The sequence below is a fragment of the Mobula hypostoma genome, chromosome 21 (assembly GCF_963921235.1).
Source record: "Mobula hypostoma chromosome 21, sMobHyp1.1, whole genome shotgun sequence".
NCBI lineage: Eukaryota > Metazoa > Chordata > Chondrichthyes > Myliobatiformes > Myliobatidae > Mobula > Mobula hypostoma.
Window position 1 is genome coordinate 55,753,649 of NC_086117.1, and position 22,839 is coordinate 55,776,487.

Sequence of the window (22,839 nt, forward strand, 5' to 3'; positions counted from 1 at the left end):
TGATTTGTCAAAAGGATGTATGTCCCAGACTGAAGGATTGGATTATATTAAAGAAATACTTGCAATCTAAGTGATGCCCTCTCGGTGATCTCTTTAGGTCCAGGCACAGCCGCAGACGATGACCTTGTCGCAGGCGACGACTGGCCAGCAGGTCCAGGTGATCCCCACGGCGGCCACCCCTCAGGTGATGCAGCAGCAGCAGCAGCTGATCCAGCAACAAGTAGTGACGGCCGCCTCTCCGCAGATCCAGGCCCCGACCCCACAGAGCCCGGTCCCGCCTGCCGCAGCCTCTGACGGACAGGGCCAGCAGGCCAAAGTGCAAGTGCGAACGGCCCCTGCAGTAAGACTGAAAGCCCCCATGAAACCCAACTGAGCCCTGGCTCAGGACAATGAGAAGCCCACCACCGAAGAATGTGCTTTAGCTGGACTGAACGAAGAATAGATTGTACTACGGTTGTCTCCACTCCATTGTGTCATATTTAATGTATAGAAAAAAAAAATCAGGCACCCATTAATGTTATGTAAGTCATTTAAAATTGAATTTTGGTGTTGTTGCACAGCAGAAAATTCTGTAAATCTTTTTTTTATGATTAATTCTGAGGTTTAATCTCTGCAGTTTGTACATAGTGATTTCCTCTGAGCATATTTTTGAATGTGCTCTGTATTTGTTAAATTCAGAAAGTGGATGTTTTTGGCATGTGTTGAGTATTTGTAAATCCATAATTTAGTTGGATGGATGTCAAGTACGTAACTGTAGTATTTTTTTCCTGTCACATGACAAGTAAAACGAGCCTGCACCAATTGATCATTGAAATGAGAAGTGTTCAACATTCCTTACCTTGAGAAAGACCCATCTATTAACAAACTTTTGATACAACGTTTTGTATTTTTGTTACCTTTTTTTCATTACCCGTTCATGTTTCAGGATTTGTTTTAAAAGTTAGGATGTCTATTTTTAATTCTGTCCGTATATGCACATTAAAAATGCAATTGACGCTGCAAAGTTATCCCCCTCTAGTTGGTAGTGTACATGTTGTACAGTATTTGTTATGGTTTTGCATAGCGCCATGTTATAACATCCCCGAAACCTGTCCTTGGAAATGATGTATATTCACTTGTGGTCAGCAAGAAGGAATTAAGAATAAAAATTGTACAGAAATGTTTTCTTGTTGCTCACTCATTGGTGGTGTTTTTCAGCTCTTCAGCTGAGCCACGTTGTAAATTTTCTTTCAAGTAGCCATGGTATTTTTGTTATCTGTGGTAAACCAATGAAGGGCATTGGGTAAGGTTTCAGAGACAGCAATCCAAAATGCTGGAGGGTCAGGCAGTGTCTGTGGAAATTAATAAACAGTTGACATTTCAGGCTGACACTCCTCTTCAGGACTGAGAAGGAAGAGGGAAGATGGCAATATAAGAAGGTGAGGGAAAGGAGGACAAGCTAGAAGGTGAAGGTGAGATCAGGTGGAGGGTTGGGGTGAAGTAAGAAGATGGGAGGTGATGGGTGGGAAAGGTAAAGGGCTGGAGATGAAGGAATCTGATAGGAGAAGAGGGTGGACCATGGGAGGAAGGGGAAGGGCACCAGGGGGAGGTGAGGAGAAGAGGTTAAGAGACCAGACTGGGGAATGAAGAGGGAAGGGGGAAAATTACCAGAAGGAGAAATCAGTATTCATGCCATCAAGTTGAGCCAAAGAGAACGTTTTACGATCACAGCTGAGAAATGTAGATATCTAATGGTCCTGTTTGAGATTACTGTCACACTGTCAAAATATTCCATGCTGTTAGTTGAACCCATAACTCACAGCTACAATATTGTAATAAATTAACATATTTGTAAATGTACTACACTCGTAATTGAAAAATCATTTCAAACATATTTCAAAATTCAGAGTACATTTCTTATCAAAATATGTATACCATGGGCTGGCCAGTGGTGTCGTGGCATTAGCACTGGAATTCAAGGCAGATGATCCTGAGCTGGAAAATGGCCAGGTCCCAATTTGGACAGCAGCGGTATCTGTGCATAAGAAGACCTGGCAATATACTTCCATATCTTACCACAAACACCCTATGGACAACTACACCGTCCATGGGGTCACCATGAGTCAACGATGACTCAACGGTAGTCAACAACATCAATGTATACCATATACAACCTTGAGATTCATCTCGCAGGCAGCTACTAAACAGAAACACAATAGAATCCACAGGAAAACCCCACATCACAAAGACCATTTAACACTCAATGTGTGGGGGGAAATAAACAAATCGGACGAACAATTTTAAAAAAGTAAACAAATAATATACAGAATATGAACCGCAAAGTCCCTGAAAGTGAATCGACAGCCACGGAGACAGTTCAGTACTGCAGCCGGTGCAGGAGTCTGATTACTGCCGGCCACGGCCACAGAGACGAGAGCAGATTGTTACAGGCTACAGCCACAGAGAGGAGAGCAGATTCTTACAGGCCATGGCCACGGAGAGGAGAGCAGATCGTTACAGGCTACAGCCACGGAGACGAGAGCAGATTGTTACAGGCCACGGCCACGGAGACGAGAGCAGATTGTTACAGGCTACGGCCACGGAGACGAGAGCAGATTATTACAGGCCACAGCCACAGAGACTAGAATAGATCGCTGCTGGCCACGGCCATGGAGACAGTTCAGCACTGAGGCGAGAGCAGATTGTTACAGGCCACAGCCACGGAGACAGTTCAGCACTGAGGCGAGAGCAGATTGTTACAGGCAACAGCCACGGAGACAGTTCAGCACTGAGGCGAGAGCAGATTGTTACAGGCCACAGCCACGGAGACAGTTCAGCACGGAGGCAAGTGTCGATGGTTACAGGCCACAGCCACGGAGGCGAGTGAAAGTCCTTCACTCTTAGCCTTATATATTTTTTCATACTAATAATAAATACTTTATTGATCCCGAGTGGAAAATTATTTTGTTACAACAGCAACATTTAAAAACATACTTAGCTGCGTGCAGACTTGATTAATCTCTGGAGGGGAAGCCCCAAAATCCTCGGCTTTGCCTGCTGTTGGTGGTCGGGGCTGGGGTCGAAGCGCTCGGCAGAAATGGTGCTCGGTGCTTGGTGTCGGAGGCTCGAAGTTTTCGGACAACTCAGAATCGGACTGTGGTTGGGCATGGCAGGGAGAGTTTTCTTCCTTCTCCCGTCTGTGTGAGATGTGGGACTTTCAAGAGACTTTGAACTTTTTTTTACCACGCCTATGGCCTGTTCTACATCAAGTTATGGTATTGCTTGCACTGTTGTAACTATATGTTATAATTATGTGTTTTTTGTCAGTTTTTCATTCTTGGTCTGCCCTGCGTTTCTGTGATATCACACCGGAGGAATATTGTATCATTTCTTAATGTATGCATTACTAAATGACAATAAAAGAGGACTGCGTGTCCTCATAATTAATCTAATCTAATAATAAAGTACAGAATAATAATGTACCCAATAATAATGTATGAAATAATAAAGCGGAGGCTATTATACTACAATGTGTGTCCTGTCACACAGAGATGAAATGTTGTATATGCTTATTGCATTTGGTAGGAAAGATTTTCTGTAACTATCTTTGTGAAGGTTGTTGAACATTATTGTTTTTGTTTCATGCCACACTCTGACCAACACACCACAGCAAAATTCCTAATCTTAGTAAATTTTTGTTCGTGGATGTGGGCGATCATGGTCTTTCCATGACTGCGAAATGGTTTGCCTTTGCTTTCTTCTGGGCAGTGTCTTTACAAGACGGGTGACCGCAGTCATTATCAATACTCTTCAGAGATTGTCTGCCTGGTGTCAGTGGTCACATGACCAGGACTTGTGATCTGCACCAGCTGCTCAAATGACCGTCACCACCTGCTCCCATTGTCACCTGACCCCAATCGGGGGCTAAGCAGGTGCTACACCTTGCCCCAGGGTGACCTGCAGGCTAGCGGAGGGAAGGAGTGACTTACACCTCCTTTGGTAGAGACATATCTCCACCCTGCCACCCCACCATTCTCCATGTAAATATATAATCTGAATAAAGTCAATCCTTAAAAAATATACTTGATCTTTGATCACTTCGCTGTATTTCTTAAAGCTGCAGACATTTAAAAAGACACAATGGATTTAAGGAAAGAGCAGATTATTATTTAAATGGTGAAAGATTGCAGCACGCTGTTGTACAGAGGGACTTGGGAGTGCTTGTGCATGAATCACAAGAAGTTGTTTTGTAGGAATGGCAGGCTGTCAAGAGCAAACGGAATGTTGGCCTTCATTGCTAGAGGGTTTGAATTTAAGAGCAGGGAGGTTATGCTGCAACTGTTCCGGTGCTGGCGAGGCTGCATCTGGAGTACTGTGTGCAGGTCTGGTCTCCTCACTTGAAGAAGGATATATTGGCTTTGGAGGCAGTGCAGAGGAGGTTCACCAGATTGATTCCAGAGATGAGGGAGTTAGACTTTGAAGAGAGATTGAGTCGCGTGGGACTGTACTCTCTGGAATTCAGAAGAATGAGAGGAGATCTCATAGAAACGTATAAAGTTATGAAAGGGATAGATAAGATAGAGGCAGGAAAGTTGTTTCCTCTGGTAGGTGAGACTAGAACTAGGGGACATAGCCTCAAGATTTGGGGGAGTAGATTTAGGACAGAGATGAGGAGGAACTGCTTTTCCCAGAGAGTTGTGAATCTGTGGAATTATCTGCCCAATGAAGCAGTGGAGGCTACTTCAGTAAATATATTTAAGACAAGGTGAGACAGATGTTTGCATAGTAGGGGCATTAAGGGTTATGGAGAAAAGGCAGGTAGGTGGAGATGAATCCATAGTCAGATCAACCACTATCTTATTGAATGATGGAGCAGGTTCAGCAGGCCAGATGGCTGACTCCTGCTCCTATTTCTTACATTCTTATGTTCTTAAGGTCTTGTTATGTTCTTTAACACAGACAAACTTTGTGTGGGTTTTAAAACTAGCACATATTTATATACAGTACATAGCTTCTAGCTCCACATGACCTTGTGTGACCATGGCTTCAGATCGACCCTGGTGCCTGCCACCTGCACACCAATGTCACTTCCGGTTGGTTCCTGGTGAACCGCCTGTTTTATTATATACACACTTAATAACATATCTTTCCACTTTAAAGAAAAAACAAAAGTAATGCCCTGGTTAGGGTTTTTACTGCTATACTATAAGTATTTAATTTTAGCAGTTCTGTAAGAGCAGTCTGTTCTGCTTTTAGCATGTTTGACTTAATAATAAGGGGCTATGTTGTTCAACTTAGCAATGTTGTGTCAGCCAACCAGGATGGTGGAATTGGGAGAAGGTTCTAGAGAACGCTGGGTGGAAAGGTTTTTGTGATAGACACACGTGTGGGTCGAGGTCTTTTTGGCGGGAGCTGGGAGAAGACAGGCGGGAAGATGGCTGAGGATGCCATCCCTGTTGCACAAGGTGCTTTGTGCAGATGAATTGCTTCCAGGAGGAAGGAGCAATACTCTTGTGGGGAAGTCCATTTGTTCGAGTTGGATTTTGAAGGACATTCGGAAGGTGGTGTGTACATGAGTTAAAGACAACTTCAAGCTGAGCTCCAACATGTACACTTTTGGACTGGGTTAACTAATGGGTCCTTTTAATTTTTTAACCTTTTCTTTTTCCTACTAACTGCTCGATAAAGCTGAATTTGTAAATATACTTTCTTTATAATTGTAGGCCATGAACAATCTGTTATTTCTTGCTGATGGCTAATTGCATAGGGGCAGTATTTACACAGTATCACAGAGATCTGGGTTCAGGTGGTTGAGACATACCAACTTCGGGTTTTGGTGGGACCCAAGTCATACCAACCCAAGATGTATGGACTTTGAGGAAGGTGGTTTTCTCACTGCTGAGTCCTGTGGCTGTTAGCAAGGGGCTAATGAGTCGCATCTCTAGAGATGCCCAGTAAAAAGGGGGTTCACAAACACAATAAGATGTTCTCATAAACCTGCAAGAAACAATAATATTTTCCAACAAAGATATTAACATTAACTCAATTGTAATGAGCAAATACAGTCCCTTATTCACTTAGCAACTCTCAATCAGTCTCTGAGGTGGTTTGATTATCTTTTTTGGTCTGTTATTTGTTCAGGATGAGGATGCAAATTCATGTACATCATAGCTGGGCCAGAAATAATGCCAAACCACCATAATCATGTCAAGTCACAGAAACATGGAAGGTCAGATCAGGACTGAGTGGAGTGGAAGCCAGAAGCCTCATCCTATCAGAGATCAAGGCTTTTATGAATAATCAGGAATGAACCTTAAGCTGCTCAGTTCCAGTTTAGTTTGGTTGGCAGGCTGCAGCGTGGCAAATCCACCCTCGTCCATCACTATCTGATTGTCACTTACATCCAGAATGAATTTCTGGAAGGTGATCGATACAAGAAAGAAATAAACGTCAATGCTCAGAACCACATGCTGCTCCAGAGGACCAGTTTTCCACATGGGAATCCATTGTTATATATGTCTTCAGCCTGGAAAATGAGAGTAGCTTCCAGATAATCTATAATTACTACACCAGGCTGAGATTCCCCTGATACTGGTGGGACCTCAGAATGCACAGTGTCAGCAACCCACGAGTCGTTGATGATGCCAAGGCACATAAACTCTGTGCTGACTTGAAATGTTGCATGTATTATGAGTGGCTTGATAGTGTAGTTGTCAGCACAATGCTTTAGAGAAACAGTGACCCAGGTTCAATTCCCACTACTGCCTGTAAGGAGTTTCTACCCGTGACCGCATGGGTTTCCTCCGGGTGCTCCAGTTTCCTCCCCCAGTCCAAAGACGTACTGTTTGATAGGTTAATTGGTCATTGTAAATTCTCCCATGGTTAGGCTAGGGTTAAATCAGGGGTTGCTGGGTGGCATAGCTCGAAGGGCTCGAAGGGCCTATTCCACACTGTATCTCAATAAATAAACGAGACCTGCATGACTTGGGAGTCCTTGTACAGATTAACTTGCAGGCTGAGTCGGTGGTGAGGAAGGCAAATGCAATGCTGGCATTCATTTCAAGAGGTCTAGAATACAAGAGCAGGGATGCAATGCTTAGGCCTCACCTTGAGTATTGTGAACAGTTTTGGGCTCCTCATCTAAGAAAAGATGTGCTGGCATTGGAGAGGGTTCAGAGGAGGTTCACAGGGGTGATTCCGGGAATGAAAGGGTTATCATATGAGGAACATTTGATGGCTCTGGGTCTGTACTCGCTGGAATTTAGAAGGATGAGGGGGGATCTCATTGAAACCTTTTGAATGTTGAAAGGCTCAGACAGAGCAGATGTGGAAAGGATGTTTCCCATGGTGGGAGAGTCTAGGACAGGAGGGCACAGCCTCAGGATAGGAGGGTGTCCATTGAAGGAGATGCAGAGAAATTTCTTTCACCAGAGAGTGGTGAATTTGTGGAATTTGTTACCACAGGCAGCTGTGGAGGCCAGGTTGTTGGGTGTATTTAAGGCAGAGATTGATAGATCCTAGATTGGACATGGCATCAAAGGTTACAGGGAGTGGGCCTGAGGATCAGCCATGATTCAATGGCAGAGCTGACTCGATGCGCCAAATGGCTTAATTCTGCTCCTATATCTTATGGTCTTAAGGATTTATAGATTCAATGTCAATCAGGAGTTTAATGAAGCTGCCCAGAGGGTTTTAGCGATTAAGAAGCAGTAGCAGCTTTTTGTTACATTGTGCAAGTCCCTGCCAAACTCTCCAAGCCTTTGTTTCTTGCTCCATCCCAGTCCCAATCTCTGCCATTCACAGCATCCAGGCAAGCAATGGTGGTAGCTGGGGTGAGAATTCCACAACACTTCCATGCACTTCAAACATCAGTCACCGGAACTGGCTGCCAACATCTCGCAAGTGTCCCGGGCACCGAGTTCTGTATTCAAACACTTCAAGTGACACCTCGGCCTTTACTGCAGCTCGGCGGGGAAGTGATACAGAGATGAGGAGCTGAACAGCCGGACGGAGAAATGATACAGAGAGGAGTCTGAACAGTGTTTAACATCTGTGTAGCACCGGTCTCATCACGTGTGACTAGTTGCTGCACCCTTTTGAGAAAACCAAATTACACTAGGCACTAAAAGGCTCTAGGTATCAGAAGGAGGCAGTGAATAGAAACCACACACTTCTGGGGAGAAGGTTTTTTATAAGAAAAAAACAATATGTACAAAATATTTACATGAGCAAGAACAACTCAAAATTCAAACGTTCTGTTTAGGTTCCAAATCTTAGATATCAACAAAAGCCAAATTCCTGTTCAGTTAGAATAAGTGATAATCATTAGAATAACTTTTTCCCTCCAATTTCTCTAACTAATTAGATCTAGTTTTATTCCCTATTTAAAAGTTTACAGACTAAACTTTCCTTCTTACTTATCCCTAGTTAGTTAGAAAACCAAATATAATTCCTATTCTCAAGTATTATAGTGAACTTCAGTTTCAGTTCCAGGCAGTATATCTACAATATATCTACAATTTTAAATTCAAATTCAAAAATTATATATGAACAGTTTAACTTCTTTCATGACAATTCTCCATCATCTCAACTCTTAAACAAAGTAAATCTCATTCAGTAACTTATCAAAGTCTTTGCAAAAATTATTAATTTTTGCAGAAAATCAAATCCAGATTCTTCGAATGAAAGTAACATACATCCAACCGTATTTAATCCTCTGTGTGATTACATATTTCGTTCCCGCACTGGTTCTTCATTTTGGGTGGCTCACCGTCTTGTTTCTTGGTTCATTGGTATGAAATAGTTTATCATCCACAGAAAGTCAATTCACAAACTTGTATAAAACTTGACCAAATGCCTTGGTATGATTTTGCAGAACTAATTCCTGAATACATAGGTGGGATTTTGGACATTGGTCTCTGCCAATATTGTCTTGTTAAAGCCACTGCGTGTTATAGCCGTAGCTGCAATAAATCTTTTATCACTATTGTCTCTCCTTCAGCGGTTTCACCCTGAGGTTTTCAAGTTAGTAGGGTAAAGATACTCACTGCTAATTCCACTCTTAACAGCTTATGTCTTCAGCTTCTAATCATTGCTGCGTTTGTCTCCTTGTCTGTCCTGTGTCCAGACCACCCCTCCCTCGCATAGCGTCTTTTTTCAAATTCTTTTAAAAAATTGGTAAACCCCGTTTTCATTCTTCCTAACATTACAGCTTTGGGTTTAATTAACCTGGGTTACACCAGCAAGGCAGATCAGAAGTGGTTGTGTCGTTCAATTAAGCAGAACATGTCGTTGAGAAGTAGAAACGTACTAACCAAGGAGTGGAAGAAGAATTATGTGACACACTGCAACAATGGTATCTATACTGACCATCCCTCTACTGATACCATGTTGTGTTTGTTTAACAACTTCACACTTTTGCATGGGTTTTAACACTAACAATTATTTATTATAATACACGGCTTCTAGCTCAACATGAACTCGTGTGATCAGCTCAGGGCTTCAGCTCGAACCTGGTGTGTCACTTCCAGTTCCGGGTGAACTGCCCGCATTGCACACTGGGAATTGAGTTGTTTATTATGTACACACATGATAACACAGGCCTGTCATTAGTAAACTAGCCCATCAGATGGGATGGTAAACCTGCCTTATTACAGGATACATGAGGCAATGCATACACTCAGAAGCTACTTTATTAGGTATACCTACTCGTTAACGCAAGTATCTAATCAGCCAATCCTGTCAAAGCAACTCAATTCATAAAAGCATGCAAACATGGTTAAGACTTTCAGTTGTTTGGAGCAAACATCAGAATGCGGAAGAAGTGTGATTGAAGTGACTTTGACCGTGGAATGATCGTTGGTGCTAGACAGGGTGATTTGAGTACCTCAGAAACTGCTGATCTCCTGGGATTTTCACACACAACAGTCTCCAGAGTTTACAGAGAATGATGTGAAAAACAAAAAAAAATTCAGTGAGTGGCAGTTCTGTGGAAGGAAACAACGCCGTGTTAGTGAAAGAGGTCAGAGGAGAATGGACAGACTGGTTCAAGCTGACAGGAAGGTGACAGGAACTCAGTGGTGTGCAGAAGGGCATCTCTGAATGCACAACATGTCAAAACTTAAAGTGGAGGGGCGACAGCAGCAGAAGACCATTCACTCAGTGGCAACTTCATTAAGTACGGGAGAGACCTAAGTATATGGCTACTGAGCGTACACCCAGTGGCTCGAACCTGTTGGATTTTGGTTGGTTGTCCATCATAATAGACAATGATAGGAGCCCCGTGCAAGAGGGTGGATGTGGAGAGGATGTTTCATATGGTGGGGGTATCCAGAACTAGGCATGGCCTCAAAATTAAGGTGTGACCCTTTAGAACAGAGGTAAAGAGGAAATTTTTAGCTAGAGAGTAGTGACTCTGGAACGCTCTGCCACAGACTGCAGTGGAGGCCAAGTCCGCGGGTATATTTAAGGCAGAAGCTGATCGTTTCCTGATTGGTCAAGGCAACAAAGGATATGGTGAGAAGGCAGGTGTATAGGGTTGAGTGGGATCTGGGGTCAGCCATGATGGAATAGAGCAGACTCGATGGGCTGAATGGCCCAATTCAGCTCCTGTGTCTTATGGTCTTATGTTCTAAGAGTTTTTAAAGTGGAAAAGCCATTGCACTGGATCCAGTGATACAGATAGTCATCACAAACTGGGGTCTTCCTAGGTTGCAGTGGATGACGATGATGTCTTCTTCGCTCTCCACTAAATGTTGCAGAACCGCCTTCCTAGTCACTGTATCTCACTGTTGATCTCATGGGGCCAGTCCGCCAGAGATGATCTCGCATGCTAGGACAGCGATATCCCTATATCACGGGGCTATGAGGCCCGCTGACTACCCTCACCTGGTTTAGCCCATCTGTCGAAGCGGTATACCTGGGAGCCGCTGCTGTCACATGCAAACACTATTTGGAGCCCCAGGTGAGAGCTGAGTGTCCGGTGGGGACCAAAGGTGAGTGAGCTGTCCCAGAATGGACATGACAAGCCCCTGGACACCTCATACAGTGATGCTGGAAAGTTTGTGAACCCTGTAGAATTTTCTCTACTTCTGCATATGTATGACTGAAAATGTGATTAGATCTTCACCCAAGTCCTAAAATTAGATAAAGAGAACCCAATTAAATAAATAACACAAAAAAACATTACACTTCTCCATTTATTTATTGAGAAAAATGATCCAATATTACATGTATCTGCTGGAAGAAATATGTGAACTGTTGCTTTCAGTAACTGGTCTGACCCTCTTGTACAGCAATAACCGAACCAAATGTTAGCTGTTGAGCAGTCCTGCACATAATCTTCAAAGAATTTTCGGCTATTCCTCCTTACAGAACTGCTCCAACTCTGAGATGTTGGTGGGCGTCCTTGCATGAACTGCTCGCTCAGGTCCTTTCACAACATTTCTGTAGAATTAAGGTCAGCACTTTGACGCAGCCATTCCAAAACACACATTTTCTTTTTTTAAACCATTCTGTTGTTGATTTACTCTTGTGTTTCAGATCATTATATTATCCAACTTCTATTAAACTTCAGATGATGGACCATTACCCGGAAATTCTCCTGTAAAATGTCCTGATACAATTTTGAATTTATTGTTCCTTCAACAATTTAAAACAGCCTCAAACCATGATGCGCCTTCCACCATTCTTCACGGTTGGAATGAGGTTTTGGTGTTGGTGTGCAGTGCCTTTTCCCCTCCAAACATAGCAATGTGCATTTCTGCCAAAAGGTTCAACTTCTGTCTCATCTGTCCACAGCGCATTGTCTCAGAAGAGTTGTAGAACATCCAGATGGTTTTTTGCAAACTTGAAACATGTAGCAAAGTTTTTTTTGGAGAGCAGTGGTTTCCTCCATGGTGTCTTTCCATCACCACCATTCTTGTTCAGTGATTTTCTTATAGTGGACACTTGAACAGAGACTTCAGCAAGTTCTAGAGATTTCTGCAGGTCCTTTGCTGTTACCCTTGGGTTCTTCTTCACCTCCGTCAGCACTGCACGTTGTGCTGTTGGTGTGATCTTTGCAGGATGCCCACTCCTAGGGAGAGCAGCAACAGTACTGAGTTTCCTCCATTTGTGGACAATTTCTCTTACTGTGGACTGATGAACACTCAGGTCTTCAGAAATACTTTTGTAGCCTTTTCCAGCTTCATGCATCTCTGCATTTCTTCTTCTAAGGTCCTCTGAAAGTTGTTTTGATAGAGGCATGGTGCACATAACAAATCTTTCTTGAGAGGAGCAGGCTCTGTCAGTAACCTGACGTTGTGTGTCTTTTTATAGGACAGGGCACATCTACAACCCACACCTCCAATCTCTCTCATTGATTGGAACACCTGACTCCAAATAGGTTTTGTAGAAAACATTATCCCAGAGGTTTACGTACTTATTCCAACAAATACATGTAATATTGGATCATTTTTCTCAATAAATAAATGAACAGGTTTCAATAGATATATTCAATAGGTACATTTAATGTCAGAGAAATGTATGCAATATATATCCTGAATTTTTTTTTCGCAAACATCCATGAAAACAGAGGAGTACTCCAAAGAATGAATGACAGTTAAATGTTAGAACCCCAAAGTCACCACCCAACCCCCCTCCAACGCACAAGCAGCAGCAGCAAGGCAATGACCCTCCCCCACCAGTAAAAGAGCATTGGCGCCCCGCCCCCCACCGGGCACTCAAGCGTGCAGCAAAGCATCAATAAAGACACAGACTTGCAGTACCCCAAAGACTACTCATTCACCCGGTATTCAACATACCATAGGCTCTCTCTCTCTCCCTCATCATCATCATCAGGTGCCGTGCCCAGTTTGAACTTTGACTGCCATGGCCCACACACTCCTGTTTCGGGTCAAGTGGATCAATTCATTGGTATTCATTTCCAGTTCTCTGGCTGCTGTCTCCATCATCATTTGTCTTTGTCTTCCTCTTGCTTTCTTCCCTTCAATCTTTCCCGTAATTACCGTGCATTCTAACTCCTCTTTCCTAATCACATGTCCAATGAAGTTACATTGCCTTTTCATGATCTCATACATTATTTCTCTTTTTGCGTTTGCTCTATTCATGAGATCCTCGTTAGATATTCATTTCGTCCATGATATTCTTTGCACCTTCCTCAAAAACCACATCTCTGCTGCTTCAATTCGTTTCCACATGTTACAAGATATTGTCCAACATTCTGAGCCATATAACATAACTGGATAAATGTAACATTTCAGTACTCTGAGGTGGGTTGTCATGCCTAGTTTAGTATTGGTCAGTATACTCTTCATTCTCATAAAGGTGTCTTTTACTATCCCTATTCTTCTTTTGATGTCCAAGTCGCACCTGCCATCTGATCTCACCCAGCTTCCTAAGTAGCAAAAGTTCTGTACTTGTTTTATGTCTTCCCCGTTTATTCTCAGCCTGCAGATAGGATTCTCCTTCTTTTTGATATCACCATACATTCTGTCTTTTTGCAATTGATAGATAGACCCATTTTTGCACTTTCTTCAACAATTATATCAAGTTTTGTAGTTCTTCCTCCGTACTTGCAATTACCACAGTGTCATCTGTATATCTGAAATTATTGGTGTTTTCACCGCCAACTTTGATTCCCAAGATGTCTCTTTTTTTGTAATATTGTTTCACTGTACACATTAAATAAATCAGGGGAGAAAACACACCCTAGTGTAACGCCTCTCTTGAATTTTGTAAACTGACTCACTTCTCCATCTATTCTTACAGCGGCAATTTGTTCCCAGTACAGATTTCTGATTAGGCGGAGGTCTTTCCAATCTAGATCTGTAATATTTCAAATAACTTATTGTACTTCACTTTATCAAATGCTTTTGTGCAGTCGATAAAACAAACAAATCTTTTTGCACTTGAATAGCCCGTTCTGATAGTATCCTTAACATCAATATCGCGTTTCTTGTACCTTTGTCTTTCACAAAACCACATTGTTCTTTGCCTATTTCAGCTTGCATCTTACTTTTAGCTCTTGTCATCAAAATTCTTAGAAGTATCTTGGTGATACGACTCATTAAACATGGTCCTATGTAATTCACATTCTATTGCTCCAAGTTTCTTAGGAAGAGTGATAAATACTGATTTTTTCATCTCTTCTGGTATTATTCCAGTCTCATAAATGTCAATTAAATCAGTAAGTTTTTCAATTCCATAATCTTCAAGGGTGATAATTTGTTCTATTACTAATTCATCAGGACCTGCTGCCTATCCTTTCTTCATCTTATTTATTGCATTACGAACTTCAGATTTTAAAATACTTGAACTTTCAATGTTTTTCTGAATTTCTGGTTTTTCGCCTCGATTGTCTTCAAACAATTCCTGAATATACTCAGTCTATCTGTTCATAATCTCATCTTTTTCCGTGATAATGGTACCGTCCTTTGCTTTCAAACATCCACCTGAAGAACAGAGGAGCTTTTTACCAGTGATATTCTTGATGTAACCTTTTTGGATCAGTAATAGGGATTCTTTCCATTTGCTCACATTCCTAGTTTAACCATTCTTCTTTGGCTTTTTGACATAAGCTTTTAACTTTTTTATCTAAGGATTTATATTCTATAGGATTTGCTTTCTTCTGTCTCCTTTCTTCCATTAGATTTTTGATTTCATCTGCCATCCATTTATTCTTTGTGCTTTTTTCTTTTTTAAGAATCACTGACTTTGCTGATTCTACCAAGGCATCCTTTAGAGAGTTAAATTTCATTTCTACATGATTGCTTTCATCTTCAACAGATTCTATTTCTAGACTTTGAAATCTATTCCTTACTTCAATTGTAAATTTTTGTTTTAAGTTTTCATTAATTAATTGCAAGTAGTTAAGGGAATGTTCAGGTTTTTGCTGCTTTAGTTTTTAAAGTTTTATTTTTACATGACATACTGCTGGGTTATGGTCAGTATTACAGTCTGCACCTGGATATGTTTTGCATTGAGTCACTGAGTTTCTAAATCTTTGGTTTATAGTAATAAAGTCAATTTGATTTCTAGTGTTATCACCTGGACATTTCCAGATCCACAAGCGTCTTGGATGGTTTTTAAAGTAGGTATTCATAATGACCTGATTATTCATCTTGCACCATTCTACCCATTTCTCACCTCTTTCATTTCTTTCCCCTTGTCCAAATTTTCCTATGGTATTTCCATCAGCACCTTGTCCTACTTTAGCATTTAGATCTCCCATGACAATAACAATATCTTAGAGATTTGCATCCATTCTTTGCTTGTTCAAGCTCTTCATAGAATTTATCGATATCCTCATTTGTTCCATCTGTTGTTGGTGCATATACCTGTATAATTGCTAAATCAAATGGTTGTCCTCTGAATCTAACAAGGAGCACTCTTTCTGATATTGCCCATTGTCCTAAAACTCTTGTTGCCATGTTTTCATCCATAAGAATTCCTACTCCATTAGTATGGGATGTTCCACAAGAATAAATTAGTGTTTTATTTCTATTCTGACATGTTCCAGCACCTATCCAACGAACTTTGCTAATTCCCATGATGTTAATCTTCAGTCTTTCCATTTCATTTATCACATTGTCCAATCTTCCTGCTTGATGTAGGGTTCTTACATTCCAAGAGGCAATAATGTTCTTTTGTGTTACTTGAATTTTATGAGCAGTAATTTGATGACGGTCAGGGATCCCCTGCTGACCAGAATCAACCCTACCGAGCGAAACATCTTCAGAATTGTCTTGAAGATCCTTTTGACGCTGTTGTTGTGCGATACATTTTGTGAGTTTGACCATGGTTTTCTTAGCAAATAGATTCTAGGTAACCTACTATCTAGCAACGGTGGTTTGCTATTTCCTACCGTTGGACGAACTGAAGAAATCACCATTTCTCTTCCCAAATGTTCCTCCACCTGTACTATAGCCGTTGACATTTAAGGTCGTAGCTCATCCGCCTTCTCCGTTATAAGTTCAGTTACTGAACCTGCCGGATCTGCCGTTGGCCTTCACTCGTATCCTGAGCAGGAACCCTTGCAGGTGCTACCGTTCCGGGTCAGAGCGGCCCTGGGAGCAATGAATGACTAAGAGGTAACTCCACTTTCCCCAAAGCTCTGAAAGTCCCCAATCAGAGCCTCATCACTGTTTGCAGTTTAGAGTCATACCCAGGACATACCCTAGTAAGGGAAAAAGAGGTGTCCCAGTTTCACAGCGAGAGGGGAGACATAACAAAGCAACTTGCTGATTTATGGGGTTGAAAGTCTGTTGCGCCGCTTTTTTTTTGAGCCCTGGCCCAAAGAACTCAGGTCTCTGGGCACACAACCAATAGTAAGTCCCCAGCTTCCCATTTTCCGTGTTCCCCCATGACACCAGCCTTGAATCAGCCTGTCTCCAGAGCCACGAAAATCCGGCATGCTGGACTTCCGGCCGCATCCTTGGGATATTGAAACATGGCCGGTTGTGAGGCCCCGAGAGCGGGTCCCATTCTCACAAAGAACCGAAGTCAGCGTGTAACTCCTGGTCAAGGTCTTCAAAAGAGCCCGGAAAGGGAAAAAAAGCGATATCAAAGATAGAAATAGAGCAGTTTACTGTATAATGTTGTGTTATTTATTTAATTAATTGGGTTCTCGTTAACTAATTTTAAGACTTATGTGAAGATCTGATCCCATTTTAGCTATTTATCTGGAAGTAGAGAAAGTTCTGCAAGGTTCACAAACTTTCTAGCACCACTGTATTGTAGTTGTACAAATGTAACAACATACCCTACCTCAGAATTCTTCATGTCAACACTTAACTCTGAGGAAACAGGAGAGGAGCTCAGAAACTTAATTTTATGTAAAATAGCTTGGAAGATGTGTCTTGGAGAAGGCACCAAGGGATGAGACCAACTGGGCAACTCGGTCATTATGGAGGTTAGTGCAGCTGGCCAATGGTGAGTTGGACAGTGGTGTCCAGATGTAGGAGGGTGGGTAGATAGATAGACAGATAGCTAGGTAGACAGGCAGATAGATAGCAAGTCAGGTAGATATATAAACAAACAAGAGAAAATCTGCAATTGCTTGAAATCCAAGCAACACACAAAATGCTGGGGGAACTCAGCAGGCCAGGCAGCATGTATGGCAAAGAGTACAGTCGACATTTTGGCCCAAGACCCTTCAGCAGAGTGTTTCCTCTGGCGGATTGTGTATTGCATCAGGTTCCAGTATCTGGAGTCTCAGAGAGAGTGCCACATAAACTGATATGTAGAGATATACAGAGAGATGGAGAGAGTGAGGAACACACAAATGGACAGACAGGTAACATGACCCGTGGCCCAGCGCGGGGCACTGTCCCTTTAAGGGGAGGGGCGGTCCTCCGTAGGATCCGCCCCGTTCGCCTCTCCCGATTGGTTGTCACATAGGTCACGTGGACCTGGAGGGATGGCGGCGGCGATGCGGGAAGCTGGGCCCCCGTCGGGATCCCGGGCTGGAACCGGATCCGCGGCCGGGATGTCGCTCTCTGAGCGCCTGCGGATGGTGCTGGGCGACAGGAGGAAGGCGAACGGCGTAATCGACATCCTGGAGGCGCTGCAGGTTAGTGTGGGGCGGGCGCGGTAGGATCCCACAACACGTGGGAGAACGGGACTTGGGGTACGGGGTGAGGGAGCGCCGCACTGGAGGAGGTGAGGGAGGGGAGAGGGCGGAGAGGAGGTGAGGGAGCGGAGATGGGCAGAGAGGATGGAGAGGAGGTGAGGGAGCGCCGCACTGGAGGAGGTGAGGGAGAGGAGAGGGTGGAGAGGAGGAGATGGAGGAGAGAAGGCGGAGAGGATGGAGAGGAGGTGAGGGATCGCCGCACTGGAGGAGGTGAGGGAGGGGAGAGGGCGGAGAGGAGGTGAGGGAGGGGAGAGGGCGGAGAGGAGGTGAGGGAGGGAAGAGGGCGGAGAGGAGGGGATGGAGGGGGGAGGGCGGAGAGGAGGTGAGCTCTTTTCCAAACCTGTTTCCATGTCGGGCATGGCCTGTAATTCTCCTGCAGTCCAAGGACAATATACACTCCTTCTTTCCTCATCAGTAATTCTTCCCACTGATCTCTTCCCACAACCCTGACACATACCGTACAGATTTAGTGTAGTCCCCCCGACACTCCTGCCGTACGGATTGGGGTCTCCCCCGACACTCCTGCCGTACGGATTGGGGTCTCCCCCGACTCTCCTGCCGTACGGATTGGGGTCTCCCCCGACTCTCCTGCTGTACGGATTGGGGTCTCCCCCGACACTTGCCGTACTGATTCGGGTCTCCCCCGACTCTCCTGCCGTATGGATTGGGGTCTCCCCCGACACTTGCCGTACGGATTGGGGTCTCCCCCGACACCTGCCGTACGGATTGGGGTCTCCCCGACACTCCTGACTCCTGTACGGATTGGGGTCTCCCCCGACACTTGCTGTATGGATTGGGGTCTCCCTGACACTCCTGACTCCAGCTGTACGGATTGGGGTCTCCCCCGACACTCCTGCCATACGGATTGGGGTCCCCCCGACACTCCTGACACCTGCCATACGGATTGGAGTCTCCCTGACACTCCTGACTCCTGCTGTGCGGATTGGGGTCTCCCCCGACACTCCTGCCGTACGGATTGGGGCGTCCCCGATGCTCTTACAGGTCAAATCTACTATTTGATATCCGTACATTTCTGGTCACAGTGCTGAAAGCATCGGAATCACAGTGCAACTGATCCATTCAGTAGACAGTGACACAGGACGCAGTGTATAAGGATGGAACCCGGTATTTGCTACTCGCCTAGGAAGGCCATGTGGAGTGAAAAAGCAAACTTACATGTTGGTGATCACTCCATTGCAGGAGTTTCCTCGGGAGCAGATGGTCACCAGACCTTGGTCCGTTCCTGCACCTAAATATGCAATCTCGGTGGGACCTGCAAGTTTTGTCGAGCATCTTTTAGTTATGTCTTGTAACAAACAGCAATTAACTCAGTGGATCAATCATAAAGCATTTATTTTACTTGCTGCAAGGGAAGACTAGCACCGCACAAGAGCTGGTGATAGCTTTGAAAAAACAGACTCCTTTATACACAAATGTTGGCTACTTACACTTCAGTTCAGGTGCATTCTTTCAGTAACTCACCTGCTGCTCTGCAGTTTGTCAAGGACTTGAGTTCCATTGGCATAATATTGCACAAACTCAATTAGCAAAGCACTCTGCTATCATACAGGTTCTATCTTGTAACAGACAAAACTGCAATTTTGTTAATAAACAAAGTACATTTCCACAAGACTATTGAAAAGGAAAAGTGTTTGCTTCGTGCCTTAGCTAGCTTCCTTCCCATGGAAGCAGGAAGCTATCATTGTACACGCTGTAAGCTGGTTCTCTGTGCGATTCTGTGGGGATATAGCTGAAAGACAAAATGCCTTTGAGTCATAGAACACTACAGTGCAGAAGCTGGCCCTTTGGCCCATCTAGTCATTGCTGAACTATAATTCTGCCTAGTTCCATCTACCTGCTCCCAGACCACAGCCCTCCCATCCATGTACCTGTCCAAATTTTTCTTAAATGTTGCACTCACACCTGCATCCATCACTTCTGCTGACAGCTCGTCTCACCACCCTCTGAGTGGAGAAGTTTCCCCTCATGTTCCACTTAGACTTTTCACCTTTCACCCTTAAACTATGACGTCTAGTTGTAGTCCTACCCAACCTCTGTGAAAAAAGCCAGTTTGCATCTATACCCTTCATAATTTTGTATATTGCCATCAAACCTCCTCTCAATCTTCTACATTCCAAGGAATAAAGTCCTAACCTATTCAATAATTCCTTATACCTCGGGTCCTCCAGTTTCAGCAACATCCCGGTAATGAAACCCATTAGAAACAAAACTCAGAAATCCGAGGTGCAAAGGGACCCATGCAGCATTATGTAAAATTTTACTTGTAGGTTGAGTTGATAGTGAGGAAGGCAAATGCAATACTAGCATTCATTTCTGGGGAACCAAAATATAAAAGCAAGGATGTAATGCTGAGGTTTTATAAGGCCTTGGTCAGACCGCACTTGGAGTATCGTGAGTGGTTTTGGGCCCCTAATGAAAAGTAACCCAAAAGGGACCCCGTATGGTGCTTGTGAAAAGAAAAGTTCACAGTAAATTGATTATCAATGTACATGTACAGTATGTCACTATATGCAACCCTGAGATTCATTTTCTTGTGGGCATACTCAATAAATCCATAATACAATAATAACCATAATAGGATCAATGAAGACCACGCAAACTTGTGTGTTCAACCAGTGTGCAAAAGACAAACTGTGCAAATACAGAAAGAAATAATAATCAAGAAAATAGCAATAAATATCGAGAACGTGAGACAAAGAGTCCTTGAAAGTGAGTCCATAGGTTGTGTGAACATTTCATTGATGGTGCAAGTGAGGTTGAGTGAAGTTCTCCCCTTTGGTTCAAGAGCCTGATTGTTGTTGATATGCTAGCATTGGAGAGGGTCCAGAGGAGGTTCATGAGAATGATTTTGAGTATGAAAGGGTTAATGCATGAGGAATGTTTAGTTTTATAGAAGCAATGGATGCACGCTGTTACTTCACATCACCCAGCATTAATGACACGGAGACTGAGTGGGTACAACCCAGAGTTGACATTAATAATATTGATATGTTCCTGTATTCTGTCCACTAGGCTCATCCAGAGGCCAATGTCCTTGAAGCCATCAGGACGTGTAGCACCTTGTTCTGCACCTTGCTGCAGCGAGGAGATATGTTTGTTGGCCAGTTGCCTGGGGAAGACAAGGCCATGTCAGGTAAGGGGGCACACTGGAGCTGAGACCTTGGGGGTACTTTGTCCGCTTAACCGGCTCAGCAGGATCAGTGGAGACCGACTGCCACAAACGGCCCAAAATTACAATAGGATGAGGTCAAGTGGTTTGGGATGCAGCCCCTTAAAGTGATAGTTATGCAGCACAGAAGCAGACCATTTGCCCCAACTTTATCCATGTCATGCTAGCCCTTTTTGCTCACGTTTGCCCCTAAACCCCTCCTAGCCATGTCTTTTCAGTATTTTCATAATACCTGATTCAACCACTTCCTCTGGCAGCTTGTTCCATACACTCATCACTCCTGTCAGGGAGTAGGCTATGCCAGGACTCAAAACCAGTTACTTTCCCCAAGCAGTGAGGCTGATCAACACCTCCACCCCTCCACAAACCCAACCACCACTACTTTATTATTTCCCGTCAGAATCACCTCACGTACAGACTCTCCTGTGCCTGGTGTCACTTTGTGGACAGAGAATCAAACTTTTGTATATAAGCTATCTTATGTTTTTATATATATTGTGTTTTTAGTTACTCTTTTTCTCAGCTGAAGCTGGTAAAACCTGAGGTATGGGAATAGCCAAGCACTCTCATTTCTCAATTGCTAGGAACTTTTGGACTATTCTAGTCATGTTTAGTATTGTGGTTTTCTGGAGATTTACATAGATATTGCTGCGTAGGCCTAATTGTTTGATACTATTGTGTAGTGCCTTTGGGATGATACCAGTTGTACATATTACTATTGGGACAATGTATACCCTGTTCATGTTCCATAGTCTTTCAATTTCATCTTTTAATTCAGCATATTTCTGGTGTTTTTCACTTATTAATTTCTGTATGTTATATGCGTTGGGAATGGCTGTATCTTTTAAGTTGTTCTTGCTTGGGCAGCATGGTAGCGTAGTGGTTAGCACAATGCTTTACAGTACAGACGATCCGGGTTCAGTTCCTGCAGTTGCCTGTAAGAGGTCTGTGGATTTCCTCTGGGTGCTTTGGTTTCCTCCTACAGTTCAAAGACGTACTAGTTGGTAGGTGATTCGGTCATTATAAATTGTCCTGTGATTCGGATTGGATTAAGATCAGCGGTTGCTGGTCAGCAAGGCTCGAAGGGTCTATTCCGCTCTGTGTCTCAGTAGAAATAAAAAACCATCAGAACAGTTATTATGGATCCTCCTATCTGTAATAACGGATCTAAAACTGGATCAGGCTTGTATTTATAGTAAGGTACGGTGTCTTTTATGAGTTTGTATTTTAAAGTAAGGGTGTGATGAATGATGTTTGCCTGTGTAAGTAATGAGATTGCTGGAGGATCCAGTAAAGCGTTGGATTGTTTCTGGTTTCTCTGGGCATTTCCTGCATTTATCGTCTTGAGTGTGTTGGTCTTTTGTAATGTGTTTGTGATATTTTTTGTGTTGACCACCTGGTCCTGTATTGCCACAAGGAGCCACCCTGTTTCTGGGAAGAGGTCTCCGACTGTGAGCCAGGCGTTCGACACTTTCTTGTTAACATCTAGTCTGCTCAGATTGTGGGGATGTCTTCCATGGAGGGTCATGCTCTTCCATTGGTTAACATTTTCTCCTGTAGTGATAATTTGATAGCGTGTTATCACACTGTCAGGGAAGGCAAGCAAATATCGGACAAAATTGCAGCCCCTGGGACAGTATCAGTGCATTAGGGATGCAGAATCAAAAAGGGTAGCAAATACAGAAATCAGAGTTATTTCTCTTATATGAAGTATAAGAAATGGTGGATGATCTTGTTACACGAATGCAGATGGTCAGGTATGATGTTGTGGCCATCACAGAATTGAGGCTGAAAGATGGTTGTAGTTTGGAAATGAATGTCCAAGGTTACACGTTGAACCAAAGGAAGGCAGGCAGAAGGGGTGGCATGTAGAAAGATGTGACATAGGGTCAGAAGATGTTGAATCCTTGTGTCTTGAGTTAAGAAATTGCAAGGGTGAAAGGACCCTGAGTGCAATCATATACAGGTCTCCCAACAGTAGCTGACATGTGGACTGCAGGTTACAATGGGTAATAGAATGTCAAAAGGGCAATGTTAT

The 22,839-nt window shown here is 43.4% G+C and overlaps 2 protein-coding genes across 14 annotated transcripts in view; both read left to right on the forward strand.

The window, feature by feature from the left end:
- ep400 (E1A binding protein p400) overlaps positions 1-1,400 on the forward strand; it is a 241,688-nt gene extending 240,288 nt beyond the window's left edge. For 10 of the 13 annotated variants that reach the window (XM_063074065.1, XM_063074073.1, XM_063074067.1 and 7 more), the window contains one exon: positions 98-1,399. In XM_063074065.1, the coding sequence (XP_062930135.1) occupies positions 98-373 (276 nt within the window). In that variant the 3' untranslated portion in view covers positions 374-1,399. Of the gene's footprint in view, positions 1-97 lie in introns of all 13 variants that reach the window. The other 3 variants (XM_063074069.1, XM_063074066.1, XM_063074076.1) reach the window with 2 other exon arrangements.
- Positions 1,401-17,389: 15,989 nt separating this feature from the next.
- noc4l (nucleolar complex associated 4 homolog) overlaps positions 17,390-22,839 on the forward strand; it is a 66,258-nt gene continuing 60,808 nt past the window's right edge. Inside the window, exons 1-2 of the mRNA XM_063074079.1 lie at positions 17,390-17,551; positions 20,645-20,765. Of these exons, the coding sequence (XP_062930149.1) occupies positions 17,399-17,551; positions 20,645-20,765 (274 nt within the window). The 5' untranslated portion in view covers positions 17,390-17,398. The remainder of the gene's footprint in view (positions 17,552-20,644; positions 20,766-22,839) is intronic.